This window comes from Bufo bufo, chromosome 5, assembly GCF_905171765.1.
Source record: "Bufo bufo chromosome 5, aBufBuf1.1, whole genome shotgun sequence".
Taxonomy (NCBI): domain Eukaryota; kingdom Metazoa; phylum Chordata; class Amphibia; order Anura; family Bufonidae; genus Bufo; species Bufo bufo.
The window spans coordinates 371,082,665-371,105,859 of NC_053393.1; the positions used below are offsets into that span (position 1 = coordinate 371,082,665).

General features: G+C 43.2%; 1 protein-coding gene across 2 annotated transcripts in view; it reads left to right on the forward strand.

Moving 5' to 3' along the window:
- Window positions 1-22,356: 22,356 nt before the first annotated feature.
- CDYL (chromodomain Y like) overlaps window positions 22,357-23,195 on the forward strand; it is an 86,585-nt gene continuing 85,746 nt past the window's right edge. Inside the window, exon 1 of one of the 2 annotated variants that reach the window (XM_040432044.1) lies at window positions 22,357-22,701. In XM_040432044.1, the coding sequence (XP_040287978.1) occupies window positions 22,678-22,701 (24 nt within the window). In that variant the 5' untranslated portion in view covers window positions 22,357-22,677. The remainder of the gene's footprint in view (window positions 22,702-23,195) is intronic. The other variant, XM_040432045.1, reaches the window with a different exon arrangement.

The following is a 23,195-nucleotide window of genomic DNA, read 5'->3' on the forward strand; positions in this document are numbered from 1 at the left end:
TGGTAGCTGCATGTATGGTAGGTCAACTAGTAGCGTTGTATTAGCTATCTATTGTTTGTATTATTGGTAACTAGTGATGGACGAACATCGGCCAGGACAGTTCACAAACGCGATCGCGATCAAATGTTTGCGAACCGAAAGTTTGCGGCGTGCCCCATTCACTTTAATGGCAGGCGAACCTGAGAGACCGTCAGTTCATATTTTCAGCCACCAAATACTTTGTAGAAGTGTACAAATAGTCCCACAACATGGACAGTGACATACTAGAGGGGGATCAATGAAAAAAATTCCAACAAAAAATATTAGGTCAATGAATAAAATTTTTACTGTAGGCCACTGGACTACAGGCCCCAAACATTGGGAATTCACCAGACAGAAAAGATCAAGTGATTATGTGACTGGAGGTAAATTACAACTAAAAATATAAAATTGGATTAAAAACATTGCTAACGAAATCCCCCCTCTTGAAAAAAACCCTAATGATAATAGTTAAAATTCGATAACACAAGGTCGTCACTGGTGTTGAATTCCTCCGAGGCCGCAACAATTATTCATTCAGCGTACATAAAAGAACAAGTATGTGGCTGGAGGTAGATTACACGGTCACTGGATATCAATTTTACAGCAGGCCAATGGACTACAGGTCCCAAAAATTATGCATTCAGCGTACATAAAAGAAATTATTTGTTCCAATAGCGTTTGTCACTTTGTGTAGCTGTGGTAATGCAGCAAAACTGCAAACAAATGCTGCACTACCTAAATGCACTATATAGAAAGTATTAGTTTTTTTGGGGGGCAAATGGTATATCACACCAGTAGAAATTATTTGTTCCAATGGCGTTTTTCACTATCTGTAGCTGAGGTAATGCTGCTAAAACACAAACAAATGCTGCACTACCCAAATGCACTATATAGAAATTATATAATTGGTATATAACACTCCTGCTTCAATCAGTTTTTTTGTGGGGCAACTGGTATATCTCACCAGTAGAAATGATTTGTTCTAATGGCGTTTGTCACCACCTGTAGCTGCGGTAACGCAGCAAAACCGCAAACTAATGCTGCACTACCTAAATGCACTATATAGAAAGTATATTATGGTATATCACACCCCTGCTTCAATCAGTTTTTTTGGGGGGCCATTGGTATATCACACCAGTAGAAATTATTTGTTCCAATGGCGTTTGTCCCTCTGTATAGCTGCGGTATCGCAGAACCGCACACAACTGCTGCAGAATACAAATGCACTATCATATACTTTCTATGTTAGAAAGTATATTATAAGTATATTACACCCTCAGTAAGTAACACCTATCAATAGCACACCTATACCAGTCCTTAAAAGGATTTTTGTGGCCCTATTAGCTAGCGTTTGATGTCCCTGCTCCACACAGCAGCCTCTCCCTACTTTGGCAAAAGACTGAATGTAAAATGGCGGATCAGGTTTATTTATAAGGTCCATGTGCTGAAACATCTCAATTGTCCTGTACCACTTGATGGATGTCTCATGAGTCAAAGTTCTTCACAATGTAAAAGAATATGGCGCTGGCGGACATCGCCATATGTTCACCCATTTGGCGAACCACGAACGAGCAAAGTTCGCCGCAAAACGACCGCCGGGCGAACCGCAAGGCCATCTCTATTGGTAACTAACATTCACACAGCTATAGAAGGTTGCCACAATAAGTATCACATTTGTATATGATGGTATTAGGTTATAGATGATAACACATTTGCATATCTTGGTTTTACGTTAAAAATAATATCTCAATTAGTTTCTAATTAGACACACAGAAGTTCTGTCTCCTTTAGAAATGCTGTTTCCCTTAGAAGGAGGGTTGTATAGTCCGTGAAGACCTTCACATTGCTTAATAATAAAGAGATGATTTTTCTCATATTTCCATTGATTTTAGCAAGTGGGTCTTGGAACCTGCAAGTGAATCTGTAAACGCCAAACACGTTTCGGAGTTCAAGCTAACTTCTTCCTCAGGGGCTGCATACACTTGAACATCCTGCCCACTTTTATAGCCATCTTTTCAGTCATCATAAATACCCAAACTGGATTTCTTATTTTCCTCCATTTTTGTCATATAAATTTTTCCAAGTTTTCCAAATAGATCTTATATATATTTGTTTATACTTTTCCAGATGTCTTAATTTTCTTCTTCTTTATTAATATATTCTTGTACCACCTACAAAAAACGCATTGCATTTGCTATGCGTTTTCAATGCGTTTTTGTGTACTACTAATGCATTTTTTTGTATGCAATTGCTTTTTGTCCTCAGTTATGGCAATTAATAATCATTTTTTAATTATAAGTCTGCATAGCCATGAAAAACATAAAAAACATAGAAAGCATGTATAAATGAAAGTAAAAATATCTAGACAGGTTGCCGTTAATGCCCAGTTCCAAATACATATCAAAAACCATTGTATTGGGAGTTATTTATTATCATTCTACAATCCAAAATTGACTATTCTATTTTTGTCAGTTAAATTCGGAAAAGGGTGGCTCTGCTTTTTGTGGAGAATTCTGGAGGAATGCAGGAGACAATTGGGGGACACAAATACGTATAGGCAATTATCTAAAGGTCCAACACATGAATTTCAACAGGAATTAATTAATTTGTGCAAAAAAGGTTTAGACAGTGGAATCCTGGAAGAACAAGAATGTAGATATATAGTTACCACACAACAGAGATTACCTGTCTTTTATTGCATCCCTAAATTGCACAAAAATCCTGTGGATCCTCCGGGTCGCCCAATTGTCTCCGGCATAGGATCCCTATCCTCGAACTTATCCTGTTATATAGATAAATTACTTCAACCAACAGTCCAGAAACAGAAGGCCTATTTGAAAGATACCACACAGGTTATAGAAATCTTGGAGGGCTTGAGTTTTGATCCAACATGGACAATTTGTACCTTGGATGTACAATCTTTATACACTGTAATTAAACACACACAAGGTGTTACTGCTATGAAACATATGCTGCCGGAAGAGAACAGATTACCGATGGAGCAAATAGAATTTCTGGCAGAGTGTATGAGTTACATCTTGGATCACTACATGTTCTTTGAGTCCGAATATTATCTGTAGGTCCAGGGAACAGCCATGGGCACCAGGTTCGCCCCAAGTTATGCCAATTTATTTATGGCATAATGGGAACATTTTAACATCAACCCTTTACTTGGGACGGACCTGGTTCTCTGGCTTCGTTATATCGACGATGTAGTTTTCATATGGAAGAAAGACAGATTAGCCTTGTCCAAATTCTTAGAGGCCATTAATACTAATGAACTGAATTTACAATTTTATTACATGACACGGAGGCTCCTATTGCTTTCTCTTTCTTTACTGTGACCAATAGCAGCAAAGGAAAAAATACAAACCAACAAGTTACCAAGGCAACCAGAGCCCTCCCCCATATCACCCAGTATAATAGTTCTGGAACCCAAATACTCCTCCTCTTTCTTTGCTGCTGCTGTCCACAGATAAGTACCATTGTGTGGGAAGTTTAATTGTGGGGCTTGGTATTAACGGGGACTCAGTTTTTCCCCTTATATCAGTTCCCCTTTTCTCTCTCTCACTAGATTTTTTCTGTGTTTTCCGTTCATATATAAGATCCTTCTACAACGGGAGTCACGTTAGATATTCCTTTTGAGGACTGTTTCACCTAATGGTCTTAATGAGCAGCTGAATTATAGCTGCTTTTTGTAGAATAGACCTTTTGTCAGTCTTATTGCCGTTTGTACCAGTCTACCTGGCAGTAATAGATCTAGCCGTCACTATTTTTGTACTAATCATCTTTCTGCGAGCAGTAAATCATTATGTACACCGAGGCGTTGTATACACGTGTAGTATGTACGTGCAGTATGTACTCCCCTTTTTGTATTATGCACGTAGTTTGTACCTCTTTTTGATATTATTCATCAATATCTTAATTCTGTATCAATAGTCTCTAGGTCTATTATCACCTTTGACTATGACCCCACATGGGATTTCAATATATCTCTCATGACTACCTACTCTGACTTGTCTTTTCGTTTGTTCCACTATGTTCTAGCTGTACTTATCCAACACAGGATTAAAAGCCACAAATATCTTCAAATTAGAACCGATTGTGGTTTGACATATTCGGCTGTACTTCTGTTTGTCCGATCGTTTGTACCCTGCCGAATATTATGAAGTTATCGATACCTATGTTGCTTCCTATCTCTTTTGCTGCTCTGCACAGCTCCCGCGATCTCGCGATACTTTATGCGAGTTCGCGCATGCGCAGGAGTGCGTCTTGTATCACGCACCCTTCCTGCGCTGCAGGCCTCGTTTTCACACTGTGATGAGCGCATGCGCCGCGCTTACGTGCAAGCGGGCAGACGCGCCCATTGGCCTCTATTACGGACGGCAGCGGCGGGAAACGAGGTGTATTTAAATAAGGTGGGTACACCAGGCTAGTTGGCGTCCCATATGCAGTCACTCTCATCTGCACACTGCATTTACCTGTAACCTCTTACCTATGAGGTAGCCCTTGGAGGGGTTGACTATCATCATGCACCTCCTGACCATATGACTGACCGTGTCATATTTGGTCTGCAGGCTTGACCGCTTCATACAGGATCGACTTGCCTGATTGCTTATCATCTCCCCTGATGAACTGCCGCATGTCCCGGCAGCGAAACATGCATGTAGGGATCTTGCCTATGCATATTTAGGGACATACAGTCTCCAGAGTTAGGGACAGGTTCCAGACAGGGTCGTCCTTTCAAGGACGAGTGCCCTGTGGTCAGTCTGCTACCACACTTCTAGTATCAGGGTCTACGGATAGACAGCTATAGGGAACACCCTAGGGACCCTACACGCATGTGTTCTACTGTCAGCCGTTGTATTCTTTCCCCCTGTGATTTATCCGTCTATCCATACAGGATGAACTACTATTATTACATCGTGTGGTGAAGCTCCTGACGACCTTCCCTGGGTACCGGTAGGACACACTGGTTACCTACTCAGTGCCACTGTGCACTTTAATTATTTTTGTATTTGTTACTGGGGTGACCATTGACCACTGCTACTAGTGGCTACATTCCTTGTCCATCCCAGTATACAGTTGTTGCACACATTATCTAGGATTTTATTAGCATATCAATAAATGTTATGTTTTATGTATTAGGATTATTTCTTCAGTATTCTTTTCCGTTCATATATATATATATATAATTTGAATATTTCTATTTGTAGGTTGTTCCCCTTTGGTTTTTATTTACAGGGTTTGTCTCCCCTCTACTGCCCGGTTATTTTGGGTTACATTTACTGCTTTTTCTTCCTCTCCTTTTTGCCGGTCTATTCTCCCCGTTTATCCTTACCTCAGGGTATTGGCGTTCTCTTCGGCGCATCCGTCGGGCGGCCGTAGTCTCGCAAGACTTTGGCCGCCATTGCCATGTTTTTCCTGTCCTCTTCCTTCTCGGCGAGTTCGACGCTCTTTTTTCCCTCTTCTCGTGAGATCTCGCGCGCTTTTCTCCTCAGTATCGCGAGATCTCGCTCGTGTCCTCTACGTGTTGCCGCTAGTCCGGCGTTTTTTTCTGTGCGGTGCTCTTGCCGGCTCATTGCCCCCCTCGCCTGTGAGTTTAGCTGCCGGACAGTTAGGTGTGTCTGCCACCCCCACTTATCCTGCTGTCATTACCAGGGTTAGTGCTACCTCTGCATTACAGCATGTCTGAGCATAATCAACACACACCCACTCCTGATGACATGGAGGAGTTTTCTCATGTCCAGGGGCCTTCCACTGCACAAACTGATGAACAGGCGCTTGCAATTCAGTGCTCTGTAGCTATAGCCAATCAATTTGTGTCAAAAAATCCGTCCTCCTCTAAGGCCAGTAACCGCCCTGGACCCTCTAGTTCACGGGCGGCCGCCCATAATGTGCCAGCCTCCAGAATTATGAGCAGTAGTGAGATACCTTCCACCCAAGATGGCGCGCAAGAGAGCCTACGCCCGCCAGGCAGAAAAGGCGAGGCACTGGAAATGCGCCAGAGCGCAGCATGACACTGATTCTGATTCCGATCATGGGTCGGATGAGGAGGCTCAGGAAAAATCTTCCCACAGTGCAGAGGAGGAGGGTCTGGACCTATTAGATATGGATCCCTTGGGGCCATCTACTACCCCGGCCGTATCCCTTACTACTAATGCGGACGGTCTTTTGAACCCTCTTTGGCCGTCCTAGACCCCTCTGGCGAACCACTCTTTGACCTGGATGCTCTTCACCATCCGAGGTCCACAGAGTGGCTTCCATCTGAACATGTCGCCAGATACCTAGAGGCCCGGATCCGCCAGCCTCCCATTGGTTGCTTGATGCACATGGAGGTGACTAGGAGCAGCACACCATATGTACGGCGTCTGCGCTCCTAAACATAGAAGCCCAATGGCTTAGGTAGGTTTAGCGTAGGACCCGCCTGACCTGAGACCACCTTGGCGCTTGGTAGGCGGGCTTAGATGTGTTTTGATCAAAATATATTGACTAAGTGTCTCAGATATTATCATATCAGAGTGAGGACTTTGTCCATATATAATGCTTGCATCTACTTTACTAAGTGCATTATTATCTTATTTCTGTGGTTTTCTTCAATAATATGGCCAGGGACATCCGCACATTTGTATATCATACCGTGCAGGATGTTTTTATCTTAGTATTTTCTGTGATTTTTTTTGTCTATGTAGTATTTGCTTGAGGGAGTGGCACCTTCAAGTGTGAATGCGCACCTATTTTATCTTGGGAGTAGCATTCCTCTGCACTTTTGCCCTTCCTATCCAATAGAGCGCCTTGATTAGGTGGTACATATAGTTGTGCTGGCTCCTCCTCCCATTGGTTGCTTGATGCACATGGAGGTGACTAGGAGCAGCACACCATATGTGTGGCGTCTGCGCTCCTAAACATAGAAGCCCAATGGCTTAGGTAGGTTTAGCGTAGGACCCGCCTGACCTGAGACCACCTTGGCGCTTGGTAGGCGGGCTTAGATGTGTTTTGATCAAAATATATTGACTGTGTCTCAGATATTATCATATCAGAGTGAGGACTTTGTCCATATATAATGCTTGCATCTACTTTACTAAGTGCATTATTATCTTATTTCTGTGGTTTTCTTCAATAATATGGCCAGGGACATCCGCACATTTGTATATCATACCGTGCAGGATGTTTTTAGCTTAGTTTTTTCTGTGATTTTTTTGTCTATGTAGTATTTGCTTGAGGGAGTGGCACCTTGAAGTGTGAATGCGCACCTATTTTATCTTGGGAGTAGCATTCCTCTGCACTTTTGCCCTTCCTATCCAATAGAGCGCCTTGATTAGGTGGTACATATAGGTGTGCTGGCTCCTCCTCCCATTGGTTGCTTGATGCACATGGAGGTGACTAGGAGCAGCACACCATATGTGTGGCGTCTGCGCTCCTAAACATAGAAGCCCAATGGCTTAGGTAGGTTTAGCGTAGGACCCGCCTGACCTGAGACCACCTTGGCGCTTGGTAGGCGGGCTTAGATGTGTTTTGATCAAAATATATTGACTGTGTCTCAGATATTATCATATCAGAGTGAGGACTTTGTCCATATATAATGCTTGCATCTACTTTACTAAGTGCATTATTATCTTATTTCTGTGGTTTTCTTCAATAATATGGCCAGGGACATCCGCACATTTGTATATCATACCGTGCAGGATGTTTTTAGCTTAGTTTTTTCTGTGATTTTTTTGTCTATGTAGTATTTGCTTGAGGGAGTGGCACCTTCAAGTGTGAATGCGCACCTATTTTATCTTGGGAGTAGCATTCCTCTGCACTTTTGCCCTTCCTATCCAATAGAGCGCCTTGATTAGGTGGTACATATAGGTGTGCTGGCTCCTCCTCCCATTGGTTGCTTGATGCACATGGAGGTGACTAGGAGCAGCACACCATATGTGTGGCGTCTGCTCTCCTAAACATGGAAGCCCAATGGCTTAGGTAGGTTTAGCGTAGGACCCGCCTGACCTGAGACCACCTTGGCGCTTGGTAGGCGGGCTTAGATGTGTTTTGATCAAAATATATTGACTAAGTGTCTCAGATATTATCATATCAGAGTGAGGACTTTGTCCATATATAATGCTTGCATCTACTTTACTAAGTGCATTATTATCTTATTTCTGTGGTTTTCTTCAATAATATGGCCAGGGACATCCGCACATTTGTATATCATACCGTGCAGGATGTTTTTATCTTAGTTTTTTCTGTGATTTTTTTGTCCAAGAAACAAGTTGAAAGCTGAATGCCCCAGGCCAATTGTCGCAAATAAGGTCTGTGAGACCCCTGTTGTGGACCCGAAGATGTCCCAATATTTTGCTAAGTCGGGATGGAACCCCCGCAAAGGGCTTGAATCAGCCTTAAAAGCTTGTCAAGATAAGGTTTTAGATATTTTAGGCCCCCTGACAAAGATATTTGAGTTGGCTGTCCGCTAAAGCTCAAAACACGCTGGTAGACCCGGAAGAGCTCCGTGGATGGGTGCAGCATGCTGTGTGTATCATAGGGAATATTAAAGGGGTTATCCGAGTTATGAAAAAAAGTTATATAGCACTGAATATCTGATATATAACTGAGCTAAGCAAGTTTTATGCAAAAAAATATATATATATTTCCTCATTTCCCTGGTTCTTTTCTGGCCCTTTGTTTACATGCAATAAAAACAATCTCTGCCCCCCCCCCCCCCCCCCCTGCTCTGCTAAGGGAGTGAATGCAAGAGCTGCCCTGAGTGAAATGTCTGCCTGCTGGGAGACTCTGCAGCTTGTTGTATGTGTAGAACTACAAGTCCCAGCTGTATAATGACACTGCTAAGGGAGTGGATACAAGAGCTGCCCTGAGTGACATGTCTGCCTGCTGGGAGACTCTGCAGCTTGTTGTATGTGTAGGACTACAAGTCCCAGCTGTATAATGACACTGCTAAGGGAGTGGATACAAGAGCTGCCCTGAGTGCTGGGAGAAAACAGCAACTTGTAAGTGTAGAACTACAAGTCCCACTTATATAATGACACTGCTAATACACACAGGATCTTCCCCCTACCTGTAATGCTTTGCAGAACTTCTCTTTCAGCTCCTGTGCCCAGCATTTGTCTCCTCACTGCCTGCAGCTACACAGTAAGCACTTCAGCCCTGAATCTGTGCAGCTGAAGGGGCTAAGATTCCTAGGATAGAGCACACAGCCGGCAGTGAAGGGGGCGTGGCCAGCACAGTGACATTTCGTTTACAGGCTTGTAAACGACCTTTATCAGAGCAGGGAGAGAAGCTGACATCACAGGTCATGTGACCCTCAGTGAAATCTGAGAAACCAGCCACTGGAGATAAAGTGAGTGAAGTGGAAAGCTGCTACATTTGCCGAGTTAGGAACATAGAAAGAACAACAAAAAAACTCGGATAACCCCTTTAATACCTCTCTCTCTATTGAGAGACGGAAAGCCATACTTTTTAAAATTGAGCCAATTTGGCATTAACAGAGGCAGGAAAGGACGCCCAGGGCCTCCTATTTGGAGATTCTTTTATAAAGGATCTCTCCCGTTTTGTTGGAGCTTTTACAGCCTTAGATAAGGCACAAACGCCTATGAGACGCGTTTTTCAGGGACGGGTCTCCACCAGGGCCAGCAGCTCTAGGGGCCGCCTGTCCGGCCGATCATCATTCCAGACCCGCGGATCGGGTCGAGGCTCCTTTTTGTACCAAAACTCGAACCAGGAGACCAGACAGCCATCTGCCTTTTTCCCCACCCGCGGTCCTGCTTGGAGATCCAGGGGAGCCAGAGGTTTTTCGTCTTCAAGACATACATTCGGTAAGTCTACCAATCCCGTCCCTTTCTTCAGTTACTTGGGTAGGGGGCAGACTCCGTCTTTTTTCCCACGTTTGGTCAACAATTACCTCAGACCCATGGGTTCTGTCGACCGTCCAAGGTTTCCATATAGAGCTAGTCAGCTCTCATATTCGCATTCCCCCTCCTGTACCTTACAGCCTCCCAACACCAAAACATCTTCTTTTGCACAAGGAATTACTGGCCCTTTCCCTGAAGGGCGCTATAGAACCGGCCCGTCCTCTTCCGAGGGAGTAGTCAGCAATATGTTTCTGGTGGCCAAAAAAGGAGGTCAGATGCGCCTGGTGATCAACCTTCGGCCGCTAAACGCTTTCGTCCGTTATCGCCATTTCAAAATGGAGGGCATTCACCTCCTCAGGGACATGCTCCTACACGGGGATTGGATGGTCAAGTTAGACTTGAAGGATGCCCATCTTACGGTTCCAGTATCCGAGACATCCAGGGACCTCCTTCGTTTCCGTTGGGACAAGGAGATTTGGCGATTTACATGTCTTCCGTTCGGGCTTTCCTCGGCTCCTTGGGCCTTTACAAAGTTGCTATGGATCTCTTGTCCCGTCTAGGGTTCCTACTCAACCTGGAGAAATCCTGCCTAACGCCGGCCCAAGATATGGAATTTTTGGGCTTCACAATAGACTCCAATACAGAGACGCTCAGCCTCCCCTCTTCCAAGGTCCAAGCGATCCGCAAGGAGCTTTGCCAAGCTCTCTCCCTCTCGCAGATCTCACTACGCCAACTAGCCCGCATCATAGGCCTCCTCTCGGCTTCTATCCAGGCGGTTTTTCCAGCTCCCCTACAGTACCGTGCCATGCAGCGCCTCAAGATTGCCCACCTTCAAGCGGGTCTCTCTTATGTGGACTTGATCACCCTGGACGGGGCAGCCAGGGACGAGTTGACGTGGTGGATCCACAATTTGGAGGCCTGGGACGGCAAAGCGACTTTACGGTCGATTCGGATGCCAGCCTGCTGGGATGGGGCGCTTTCTGCAACGGAGTGACCACCGGAGGACGCTGGTTTGCGGAGGAATCCACCTTGCACATCAACTCCCTTGAACTTCTCGCGGGTACTTTCGCGATTTGCAGTTTAGCAAACCGGTTGGCCAGGACCTGAATCAGACTGCGGATGGACAACATTTCAGCAGTTCGCTACGTCAACGCCATGGGAGGCACGCATTCTACGACCCTGTCCCACCTGGCTCGGGAATTTTGGACCTTCTGCCTTTCCAAGGACATCACTATTGTCGCGGAATATCTGCCGTGTCTCCACAACACTCACGCCAACTGGAGTTCACGTTTTCTCTCCGACTACAGCGATTGGAGGCTAGATACGACGGTGTTCTCTTCCATATCCTCCCTGTGGGGGACTATTCTATATGGATCTCTTCGCGTCCTGCTTGAACACTCAACTGCCCCGATTCTACAGCTGGCGTCCGGATCCAGACGCGGAAGCGATAGACGCCTTTTTGCAGGACTGGTCGGGACATCTCATGTATGCCTTCCCGCCTTTTGCTCTGATTCCCCGAGTCTTGGCGCAGGTTCGCCAACAACGGGCCGAACTAGTCCTGATTGTCCCGTTCTGGACCACCCAATCTTGGTTCCCCCAGCTATTGGAATGCCTGATACAGTCTCCCCTGCTTCTTCCAGTGTTTCCGGACATCCTCTTGGATCCTTCAGGTCTTCGGCACCCCCTCGTACTAGAAGATTCCCTGCAGCTCCTGGCCTGCAGGGTTTCGGGGAACCCTGGCACATCTCAGCGGTTTCGGATTCAACTAGACGTCTTTTGAAAGACGCATGGGCTCCCAGAACCAGACGATCCTATGGTGCGGCCTGGAAATCTTGGACTGACTGGTGCGTGGTTAGGCACGTGGATCCCGTTTCAGCCCCTGTAACGGAGATTCTGGAGTTCCTCACATCTCTTTTTGATAAGGGGAAGGCGTATCGGACAATCAATCTGTTTCATTCGGCCATTTCTGCCTATCATCAGGGTTTTAATTCAGTTCCTGCGGGACAACACCCTTTGGTATGCCGCCTTCTTAGGAGCTCCCGCATTTCGCGCCCTCCTAGGCCCCGTTTTTCGTCCACCTGGGACGTATCTTCAGTCTTATCTCTATTTTCATCCTGGCCGCTTAACACGGACCTCTCTTTACGACAGCTTTCTGCTAAGCTGGTTTCCCTATTCTGTTTGATCTATTGTTAGAGGGTCTCGGACGTTAGGGCTTTGGATTACGACGCTCGTTCTTTTACACCGGAGGGTGTGGTGTTTAATATCACTCGACGCACCAAGACCAATATTCGGTCGGTGTCTTACCCGTGTTTTCCGGATTCTCCATCTCTCAGTCCGGTCGCCTGTCTTAGAGAATATGAGTCTCGTACTGCTTCTCATCGTGTTTCCACTTGCCCTCAACTCTTTCTCTTATCGCCGTCCGTTTCACCCCGTTACCAGCGTCACCTTGGCTCGTTGGGTTAAATGGATTATGTCTTTAGCGTGAGTGGACACCGCGGTATTCACCACGCATTTCGCCAGAGGTGCTTCGGCGACTTCCATGGTGGTCGCAGGGGCACGATTGGAGGACATTATGCGACTGGCAGACTGGTCACGCGTTTCGACATTTCGTGAGTTTTATTTTTGTCCTCCTCATATTTTCTCCTCTATTGTTAATCAGCTTTAAACTCGCAATAGGAGCCTCCGTGTCATGTAATTAAATTGCATGATTTTCCTAATCTGTGACGTAAAGTCATGATTTTATTAAAGACACGGAGGCGAGTATTGCCACTCCCCGTTTTTTGCTACCCTCCCGTTCATTCTTATTATGTTTATTAGTATTTATTCTTAGAGCTTGTTTTTTATCCTTGTACTGTATTTAGAATATTGATGTTTTGTTAGATATCTGGCTACACTATGCCTTATACACATCCTTACTAGATTGATTACCCTTTGCTTCTATGATTTTTCTTTTCATAGGATGAATCTACTATTGGCACTGCAACCGATGACGGTCCTATCTTCATCTTTCGTTCTTCAGTTCTACAACTCTGGTTCCATGATGCTTTCGTCTTAGTTTCGTTCGGCTGGAGTTTCTTTCAAGTTGGAATGTTCCGTTTTTTCAAGTGCAGTATTATCATCAAAGAAAGAGGAGGAGTATTTGGGATCCAGAACTATTATACTGGGTCATATGGGGGAGGGCTCTGGTTGCCTTGGTAACTTGTTGGTTTATATTTTTTCCTTTGCTGCTATTGGTCACAGTAAAGAAAGAGAAAGCAATACTCGCCTCCGTGTCTTTAATAAAATCATGACTTTACGTCACAGATTAGGTAAATCATGCAATTCACTGCACATATTTGCGATTCATCAATAGAGTTTCTGGATTTGCAATTAACTCAGACAAATCAAGGAATAGTTTGTAGTACTTACTTTAAGCCAGTGTCAAGGAATGGATTTATCCTCTTCAGTAGTTGCCATCTTCCAAGGTGGTTACTAAATGTGCCGGAAGGCCAATTTAGGAGACTCAAGCGTAACTGCACATCGGAAGCCACCTTTGAACAGGAGGCAGTACAAATGAAACAGAAATTTATGGAAAAAGAGTATCCGATGGATCTGGTAAATACCTCCTTAGAAAAAATAAGGCGAGTAAATAGGGATACCTTCTTTGATAATAAAAAGGATGAGGGGCAGAAAAAGAAAGTGAATAATCAAATGAGACTCATGATACCATTTAACAATCAATATAAAGATGTTCTAAATATAGTGAACAAACTTTGGCACCATCTGCAAAAGGATAAGATTATAGGAGGGGAGATTCCATTAAGACCTTGTGTAACATTTTCTAAAGCCCCGAATCTAGGCATACAAATAGCACCAACCATTAAAAATCCAAAACAACTAGAAGCATCAGTACAGAGATGGATCGGCCTTAAAGGTTTTTATAGGTGCGGGACATGTAGTGCATGTTCAATAACTTCTTTTCCAAAAAAGACCACAGAGGTTACTTCAAGTGTTATTGGACACGTACACCAAATTAGGGAGTTTTGACGTGCAACTCTATTAGTGTTATCTAAGTTATCACCTGTCCATGCAACAAGCAGTACGTAGGACGTACCAAAAGGACCTTAAAAAAGCGTATATTGGAACATATGGCCAATATACGAAAGGGAGATATTAAACACACTTTATCCCACCATTTCAAAAGTATGCATAATAAAGATCCATCAGGTTTAACATATGCTGCTATAGAACATATTAACCAACAATGGCGCGGGTGAGATCATATAAAACGCATGTCTAGAGTGGAATCTCGACAAATTTTTTAATTCGTTTCTCTGGTTCCACAAGGCCTTAATGCAGATATGGAAGTATTCGGATTCCTATAATTATCGGGTGGGGCTTCAGAGCCGATGGGGGACCCTAGAGGTGTTTATCGACCTCGGGGTCTTCTCTTGACTCGGAGGCTCCATCTTTATGTCCACAAGAGAAGATTCAGTTGCAATTATATCATTGGAGAAAGGTTCTTTGGCAACTTCTATAAGTTTGTTAAGTTTTATAAAATTTTTACAGTTAAGCAATTTTATTCAAGTATATGCTTTATAAGAATAGTCCCTGGAGGAGTGGAGTATCATTCCTCAAAAAAACGAATCAATACTCCAAAAAAACGCATGAAAAACGCATATGCGTTTTTTCTGTTTTTTCCTTTTTTTTACCATCTATTGTCTTTCTTAACCATTGATTGACAGAAAATTATAAATTATATGATGATTATGATACAAAGAATGAAAACTTTATTCATATGTGGACTTTTTATGAGTTTAATCAGGATTGAGGATAATTCCATGTTTTCGAGATTGCCAAAATTTGAGGTGGAGCTTAGAGGGTATAAAAAGGCACATGGAGATTCATAAAACTACCACTGAGGAAGGAGTAAGACCCCAATTATACCCCGAAACGTGTTTGGTCTATTTAAAATATTTTCCAGTGCCTTTTGAAGAAGAAGTCACAAGAATACTACCGGCAGTAAACATCTTTGATAAAGAACCGACTCAACGTTGGGATCAAGTTTTTAAGAAATCGCTAAGAGCAGTCAGCTGTATAGAACGTAGAGACGGAGGTATAATCGCGATAATATAGCGAGATTTGGATACAAGTCCGCAAAAAAGACGTCACAGATTCGTGGGAAAGGAGCGTGATACACGCCAACAACAGGTGGCGGGTTGAATTCAGCGCCAAACGGACTGAGAGTCATGACTGCAAAATCGTGAGTACTATAACAACTCTCACCATACAATATCGAATCGCAACAATATTCGAATTGAACATCGAGTGAGATACTAGTGCTGGCCTCAATTAAGCGGTCATATTGAATTTACTCTCCATCCGAAAGTATCGCTCTATTGGAGTCAGATTGCGAATATTTGTAAGATCTTGTACCGACATATCGAATTATACTCCCCATCCGAAATATCCACGAACCAATCGGTCACATTGAATTCACTCTCCATTCGAACTATCGCTGCAATATGGTCTGTTTGTGAATACATGTAAGAACTGGGGAACCATTCAGCCATTGTGTACCCACATATCGAATATACAGGGAGTGCAGAATTATTAGGCAAATGAGTATTTTGACCACATCATCCTCTTTATGCATGTTGTCTTACTCTAAGCTGTATAGGCTCAAAAGCCTACTACCAATTAGGCATAGTAGGTGATGTGCATCTCTGTAATGAGAAGGGGTGTGGTCTAATGACATCAACACCCTATATTAGGTGTGCATAATTATTAGGCAACTTCCTTTCCTTTGGCAAAATGGGTCAAAAGAGGGACTTGACAGGCTCAGAAAAGTCAAAAATAGTGAGATATCTTGCAGAGGGATGCAGCACTCTTAAAATTGCAAAGCTTCTGAAGCATGATCATCGAACAATCAAGCGTTTCATTCAAAATAGTCAACAGGGTCGCAAGAAGCGTGTGGAAAAACCAAGGCGCAAAATAACTGCCCATGAACTGAGAAAAGTCAAGCGTGCAGCTGCCAAGATGCCACTTGCCACCAGTTTGGCCATATTTCAGAGCTGCAACATCACTGGAGTGCCCAAAAGCACAAGGTGTGCAATACTCAGAGACATGGCCAAGGTAAGAAAGGCTGAAAGACGACCACCACTGAACAAGACACACAAGCCAAAACGTCAAGACTGGGCCAAGAAATATCTCAAGACTGATTTTTCTAAGGTTTTATGGACTGATGAAATGAGAGTGAGTCTTGATGGGCCAGATGGATGGGCCCGTGGCTGGATTGGTAAAGGGCAGAGAGCTCCAGTCCGACTCAGACGCCAGCAAGGTGGAGGTGGAGTACTGGTTTGGGCTGGTATCATCAAAGATGAGCTTGTGGGGCCTTTTCGGGTTGAGGATGGAGTCAAGCTCAACTCCCAGTCCTACTGCCAGTTTCTGGAAGACACCTTCTTCAAGCAGTGGTACAGGAAGAAGTCTGCATCCTTCAAGAAAAACACGATTTTCATGCAGGACAATGCTCCATCACACGCGTCCAAGTACTCTACAGCGTGGCTGGCAAGAAAGGGTATAAAAGAAGAAAATCTAATGACATGGCCTCCTTGTTCACCTGATCTGAACCCCATTGAGAACCTGTGGTCCATTATCAAATGTGAGATTTACAAGGAGGGAAAACAGTACACCTCTCTGAACAGTGTCTGGGAGGCTGTGGTTGCTGCTGCACGCAATGTTGATGGTGAACAGATCAAAACACTGACAGAATCCATGGATGGCAGGCTTTTGAGTGTCCTTGCAAAGAAAGGTGGCTATATTGGTCACTGATTTGTTTTTGTTTTGTTTTTGAATGTCAGAAATGTATATTTGTGAATGTTGAGATGTTATATTGGTTTCACTGGTAAAAATAAATAATTGAAATGGGTATATATTTGTTTTTTGTTAAGTTGCCTAATAATTATGCACAGTAATAGTCACCTGCACACACAGATATCCCCCTAAAATAGCTAAAACTAAAAACACACTAAAAACTACTTCCAAAAACATTCAGCTTTGATATTAATGAGTTTTTTGGGTTCATTGAGAACATGGTTGTTGTTCAATAATAAAATTAATCCTCAAAAATACAACTTGCCTAATAATTCTGCACTCCCTGTATTTATTTTTTCATCCAAATTATCGCTCTATTAAGGTCTGATTGCGAACTTCTGTAATAATTTAGCAACTATTGAAGCTTTCTTGTACCCGGGAATATTAAGTTGAGACAATAACCAGCATAAATATATTGACTAATTGATTCATTGTGACCATTCTGGATACCAGACCACACGCTTCAAGATTCAGGTGGTTTCGTTTATTTTATTGTAATTTCTGTAGTATTGGCCAATACTTATATTTTATTATGTCTGCTATTAATGTGAATAAATTTTAATTTGATACGAATACTCTGCGTGACCCATGTAAATTGTGAGTGCTGACCATTCCATTTTTTCTATTCTATTTTTGTATTAGATACTACCCATCTTACTGTGGTATACTCACTTATGTATGCTTGTTTGTATTTAAAATTATTTTTATTTCTTTGCAATTTTAATTCTTTTTCTTAATTATTATAAAATAATTAAAAATAAATAAAATAATTAAACGCTTTTGGCGTTTACAGATTTACTTGCAGGTTCAGAGACCCACTTGCTAAAATCAATGGAAATATGAGAAAATCATCTCTTTATTATTAAGTAATGTGAAGCGCTTAAAGGACGATATAACCCTCCTTCTATAATCCCCCATCTCGCCAAGAGGTTTGGTAAGTGTGAGACCGGCATACTGAGACACGTGGGATGCCAAGTATTGGCACATTGAAACACGTGGGATGCCAAATACATAACATTGGAAGTTGCGGAGAACGCAGCCGGGAACAAAGGTAACATCACCCGAACCAGCCAGGGAGGTAGAGGCAGAGGCCAATGTGCTGATTACCATATGGGAAGCCACGGATGGTAAATAATACCGACTAACAGTGAGTATTCAACACTGATCAATGTTAGGACAATACCTCCACTAATATAGCTGAATGATATAAAATGGCCATATAAGTATACAATGGACACAATATAAAATAAGAGACATTCAAATGTATCACTTTTGTTTCTAACATGGTGAATTAACCAACAGACTTATAAGTATTACCATTGGTGGACTAGTGATGAGCGGCATAGGCAATATTCGTTTTAGCGATATTTCGCTAATTTTTCACATAATATTCGCAATAAATTCGAGAATTAGAGAATTCTAGAATTCGTGATCTCTGGTCATTATTTTCACGATTGCGTAAATTGGCACTAATGATGCGCATATTTTTTGCGCAATACGTACAACTTCACATTTTATCAGGTCTGAGTAGATATTACTTAATGGTGCACTAAGTATTGTTGTGACATCACAGCACTATGTCTGTAGCATGTATGTATGGACAGCAGAACCTATCAGACTACCTAACACCCTGCACTGGAACCTATCAGCGACACTATATCACTATATAACCTACACTGACTATCTCCCACTAACTATCTGTATTATATATATAAGCTAACTAACTAATTAACTAATGTAATTGGATAAGAAATAGGATCCAGATAAAAGCACAGAGCACAGCAATGTCACTGCTCTCTCTCTCAGAACTGCAAAAAAACTGCAGAAAATGGCTGCTGGGGAGGTTCTTATATAGTAAGGGGTAGGCAACTTTCCTATTGGTTGCTAGGGATGTTGCTAAGCTCAGACAAAGACATTGCAGCCTTCTCATTGGCCCACAAGCAAGAACATTGTTACTGATGAAAATAAATCTAGAATATTCGCGATTATGAATATATAGCACTATATTCTACATCTTCGCGAATTCTGTAAGTGTCGATATTCGGGATAAAAATTTGCGATTAGAATATTCGCGATCAACACTATGGTGGACTATTTCTAAAGGAGACAGAACTTCGGTGTGTCTAATTAGAAACTAATTGTGATATTATTTTTAACCTAATACCATCATATGCAAATGTAATACCTATTGTGGCAACCTTCTATAGCTGTGTGAATGTTAGTTACCAATGATACCAACAATAGCTAATACAACGCTACTAGTGGACCTACCATACATACAGCTACCAGTATAATATTGTCACCATATGTCCCACTTTTTTACTATTTTTATCATTATTGTTTTCTGTTTATTATCTTGTTTTTAATTATGTTCTAGAACGTTTTTTATTTATTTATTGCCAAAGCGAATGTGTAATATTAATACTTATCTATTGTGAGTGTAGTTGTACAATATGAAATACTTATTAAAGAGGACCTGTCACCGCTCCTGACATGTCTGTTTTAATAGCTTCATGCATTCCCCATGTAATAATTCTGGAGCATCTATTCTTATGGCTCTATGTTGTGCCCTTCCTTTATTATTTCTACTAGAAGTTATGAATGAATTGCTAGCAGTCTGCAGTAAAGGTACAGAGGGAGGTAACATGGTGTGTGTGTGTGTGTGTGTGTGTGTGTGTGTGTGTGGGGAAGGGGGGGGGGGGGGTGTGTGCCTGCATAGACTCACTCTATCCAATCAGTGCCACCATATTCAGACTGTGCAGGTACACCCCCCAACTGATTTTCTCCCCTCTGCACCCTTACTGAAGGCTAATAGTTTATAACTTCTAGTAGAAATAATAAAGGAAGGGCACAACATAGAGCCAGAATAGTAGATGTTACAGAATTGTTATTACATGGGGAATGCATGAAGCTATTAAAACAGGCATGTCAGGAGCGGTGAAAGGTCCTCTTTAAGGGAATATTCTCTCCGGGTGGCTTTAAGTGTAGAGTGCCTGTCTTAAATATACACAATGACAGGGGGAATCATATTGACAAGTGCACCTTATCCACAGCAATGAGAGGGTGAGCCCTATACTCTTTTTTTTATTTATTTGCATAATAATTTAGCTTTTTAACTTATTAAAACAATGCATGCAAGGAAAGTTTTTATGCTTATGTTTCAACTCCATATTTAGAGTCAGGAAGGAATTATTTCCCTAAGATGAGGAAAGTTCCCTAATTAGAAAACTATAGTTTCTTATAGTCCTATCACACACTGGCCAACATGGATTCTATAGCTCCTTATAGGCCACATATGTGGGTCAATGTTGATCTTCTGGTACTTCCAATAGTTTATAGCTTAACATATTTGACACATACAGACCAATGTGAAACATGATACTCACACACTGGCCAAAATGGACCTACTGCTAGTCAGGAAACTCTATAGCTCCTCATAGGCCACGTATGTGGGTCAATTTTTACCTATTGGTACTTTCAATAATCTATAGCTTGACATGTTTGACTCATACGGACCAATGTGAATCCTGATACTCACTGGCAAACTTAGACCGACTGTTAGACAGAATACTCTATAGCTCCTCATAGGCCACATATGTGGGTCAATTTCAGTACTTTCAATAATCTACAGCTTGACATACTTGACATATACAGGGAAGGCCAATGTGAATACTGATACACACTGGCCAACTTGGACCTACTGTTAGACAGAATACTCTATAGCGCCTCATAGATCACCTAGGCGGGTCAATTTCGGTACTTTCAATAATCTATAGCTTGACATATTTTACATATACAGGGTATGCCAATGTGAACCCTGACATTCTTGCACTGGCCAACATGGGCTTCCTTTTAGAAAACTATAGTTTCTTAGTTTCTCATAGTTCTATCACACACTGGGTAACATTGATCTCCTGCTAGTCAGAAAACTTTATAGCTCCTCATAGTTCATATATGTGTGTCAATGTTGATCTTGTACTTTTAATAGTCTATAGCTTGACTTATTGACACATAAAGACCAAAAACCCATAAAGTCCACAAATGCAGGCCAATGTGTATCTTCTGATACTGAAAAAACTCTATGGTTCTTCATAGTACTCCCACTCTGGCTACCATAGATCTCCTGCTAGTCAAAAAATATACAGTAGCTCCTCAAAGTCCACACATGCAGGTCACTGTTGATCTTCTGTTACAGTAGTTCAAGAGTCTAAATCTCCTCATAGTGTACACATGAAGACTAATGTGAATCACCCAATAAGGATCACCCATTTGCATTAAACTCTATAGCCCCTCATAGTCTACAAATGCAAGCCAATGTTAATGATCTGGTATTTAAAAAAATATAGCTACCCATAAGTCTACAAAAGCAGACCAATGTGAATCTTCTGAATCTCACTCAACAGCCAACATGGAACATAATAGAAAACAATATAGTTCCTCCTAGTACTATCACACACTGGCCAACATGGATCTCCTGGTAGTCAGAAAACTACAGCTCCTCATAGTCCACACATGCAGGTCTCATACTACAAAATGTTATAGTTCCTAATATTGCTAACACATTGGCAAAGATAGATGCCTTGATTTTCTGAAACCTCTATAGCCCCTCATAATCCACACATGCAAGCCAATTTGGATATTCTGATACTTTGAAGTCTATAGCTCCTCCTAGTCTACATATGCAGACCAATATGCCTCTTCTAATACTCACACACTGGCCAAAATGATCACCTGATGGTCAGAAAATGACATAGCCCTTACAAGCCCAGTCACTGGCCAAGGTGAATCTCCTGCCAGTCAGAAAACTCTACAGATCCTCAAAGTCCACGCAAACAACACGGATCTTCTCATACTTAAAGAATGTTATCTTCCTCATAGTACTAACACACTGGTCAAGATAGATCTTCTGAAAACTTTATACCTCCCCATGGTCTGATCACATTGACCAAAATGTATTTCCTGATAGAAAACTCTATGGCTTGCCTGACTCTTCATAGAGGGTTTATGTATCTCTCTAGCTCCTCCTTATTTATGATTGATTGTCTTGTATTTCTCAACTTGTTGGAAGATCACTGTATGATATTGAGCCATGACGGTCTTCAGAAACCCTCAGTAGCTCTCCATGCACTGTCCACCCCTTTATTGTTGAGACATTTTGTTGCATTATTTATTAATAAACAAGACAACACTACTGAGATGTCTTCAGAAGGTCAAGAAACCCATGTTATGGATCTAGTTGCAATTGTTTTTTGTTCTCAATGTTGGATACCTCTGGAAACATGGCCAAGTTGGGAGCTGTCCTACTGCTAGCTCAGAGAAGCAACAGGGTGACTGGAAGGAATTGGGGTGTGTTTGGTGTCACAGATCAGCTCACACTTTGCATTTGTTCAGTGCCATGAACTTGGCTAGGTCATGCAGCAGTCTGGCCAGCTGTAGGCTTGAGGTGGCAGAAGAAGACTCCCCAACACTCAAGCCCGCTCCCCAGCGGAGGGATGGTCGGTGTTGGATGTGGGGGGTGGGTGCGAGTTGGAAGGACAATGGGAGGGGGCAGGAGGAGGGGACGAAACAGCGACCTAGCGACTCCGACGAAGAGAGGAAGGAGGGAGGGGTGTAATAATGGAGGTGGGCGGTTCGGTGCTTGGTGCTGAAGGATACACTGAAGAAGAAGATCGCTGAGCTCGGATCGCGCTTTTACACCCGCCCTCCCCCTCCCTATCTGCACTCGATTGTGGTTCCTGTGGAGAGCCGCCGGAGCGCTGAGTGTATACATAGGCACATATACACCGCCCGGTGTGCCCGTGTGAGTGTGCCCGAGTGAGTGTGTGAGGCGGCTGCGCAGCTCCTGTGCGCACACTACTAGCACACTGGCATTTCAGAGGAGGCCAAGCACACACAACTGAGAGAAAGTACTGTGCTCAGCCCGGCGGCGGCTCCCAGACCCCCGGCCCCCACCAGCATGGCTTCCGAGGAACTCTATGAGGTACGGTAACCCGGGGAGCCCGGCCGGGGGCGGTTGGGAGGAGGGTGGGTAGACATTGACCCTTCCAGGCAGCTCTTCTTCCCTTTTTCTCCTGGCTGCCCCCCCTCCCTCCCGTGTCCCCACATTCCGGGGAGTGTGGATCCCGGTAGTTGTGTGCGGAGTTACTCCCGTCCCTGCTTCCTCCCACCGGCTGCTGCACCTTCATCTTCCTCCTCCTCTTCCTCGTACTCTGTGCGGCTCTATCAGCACTCATCAGCAAGCAGTTTGCTGGACAGAAATCATGAGGAGAGCCAAGTGGTGGCCCGGCCTTCCTCCTCCTCCTCCTGTGATGAGGAAGATGAGGGGAGCAGCCGTGACAGTGACTTTGCTGTGTGTGCCGGGCAGAGAAGTAGCTGCCATGGCTCTGAGAGGGGCAAGGAGTTGGGTGAACACTTTGAGAACTCCTTACACCACATATGGGTGAGGAAAAGTCATCTTTGTGAATGTGCTGAGGC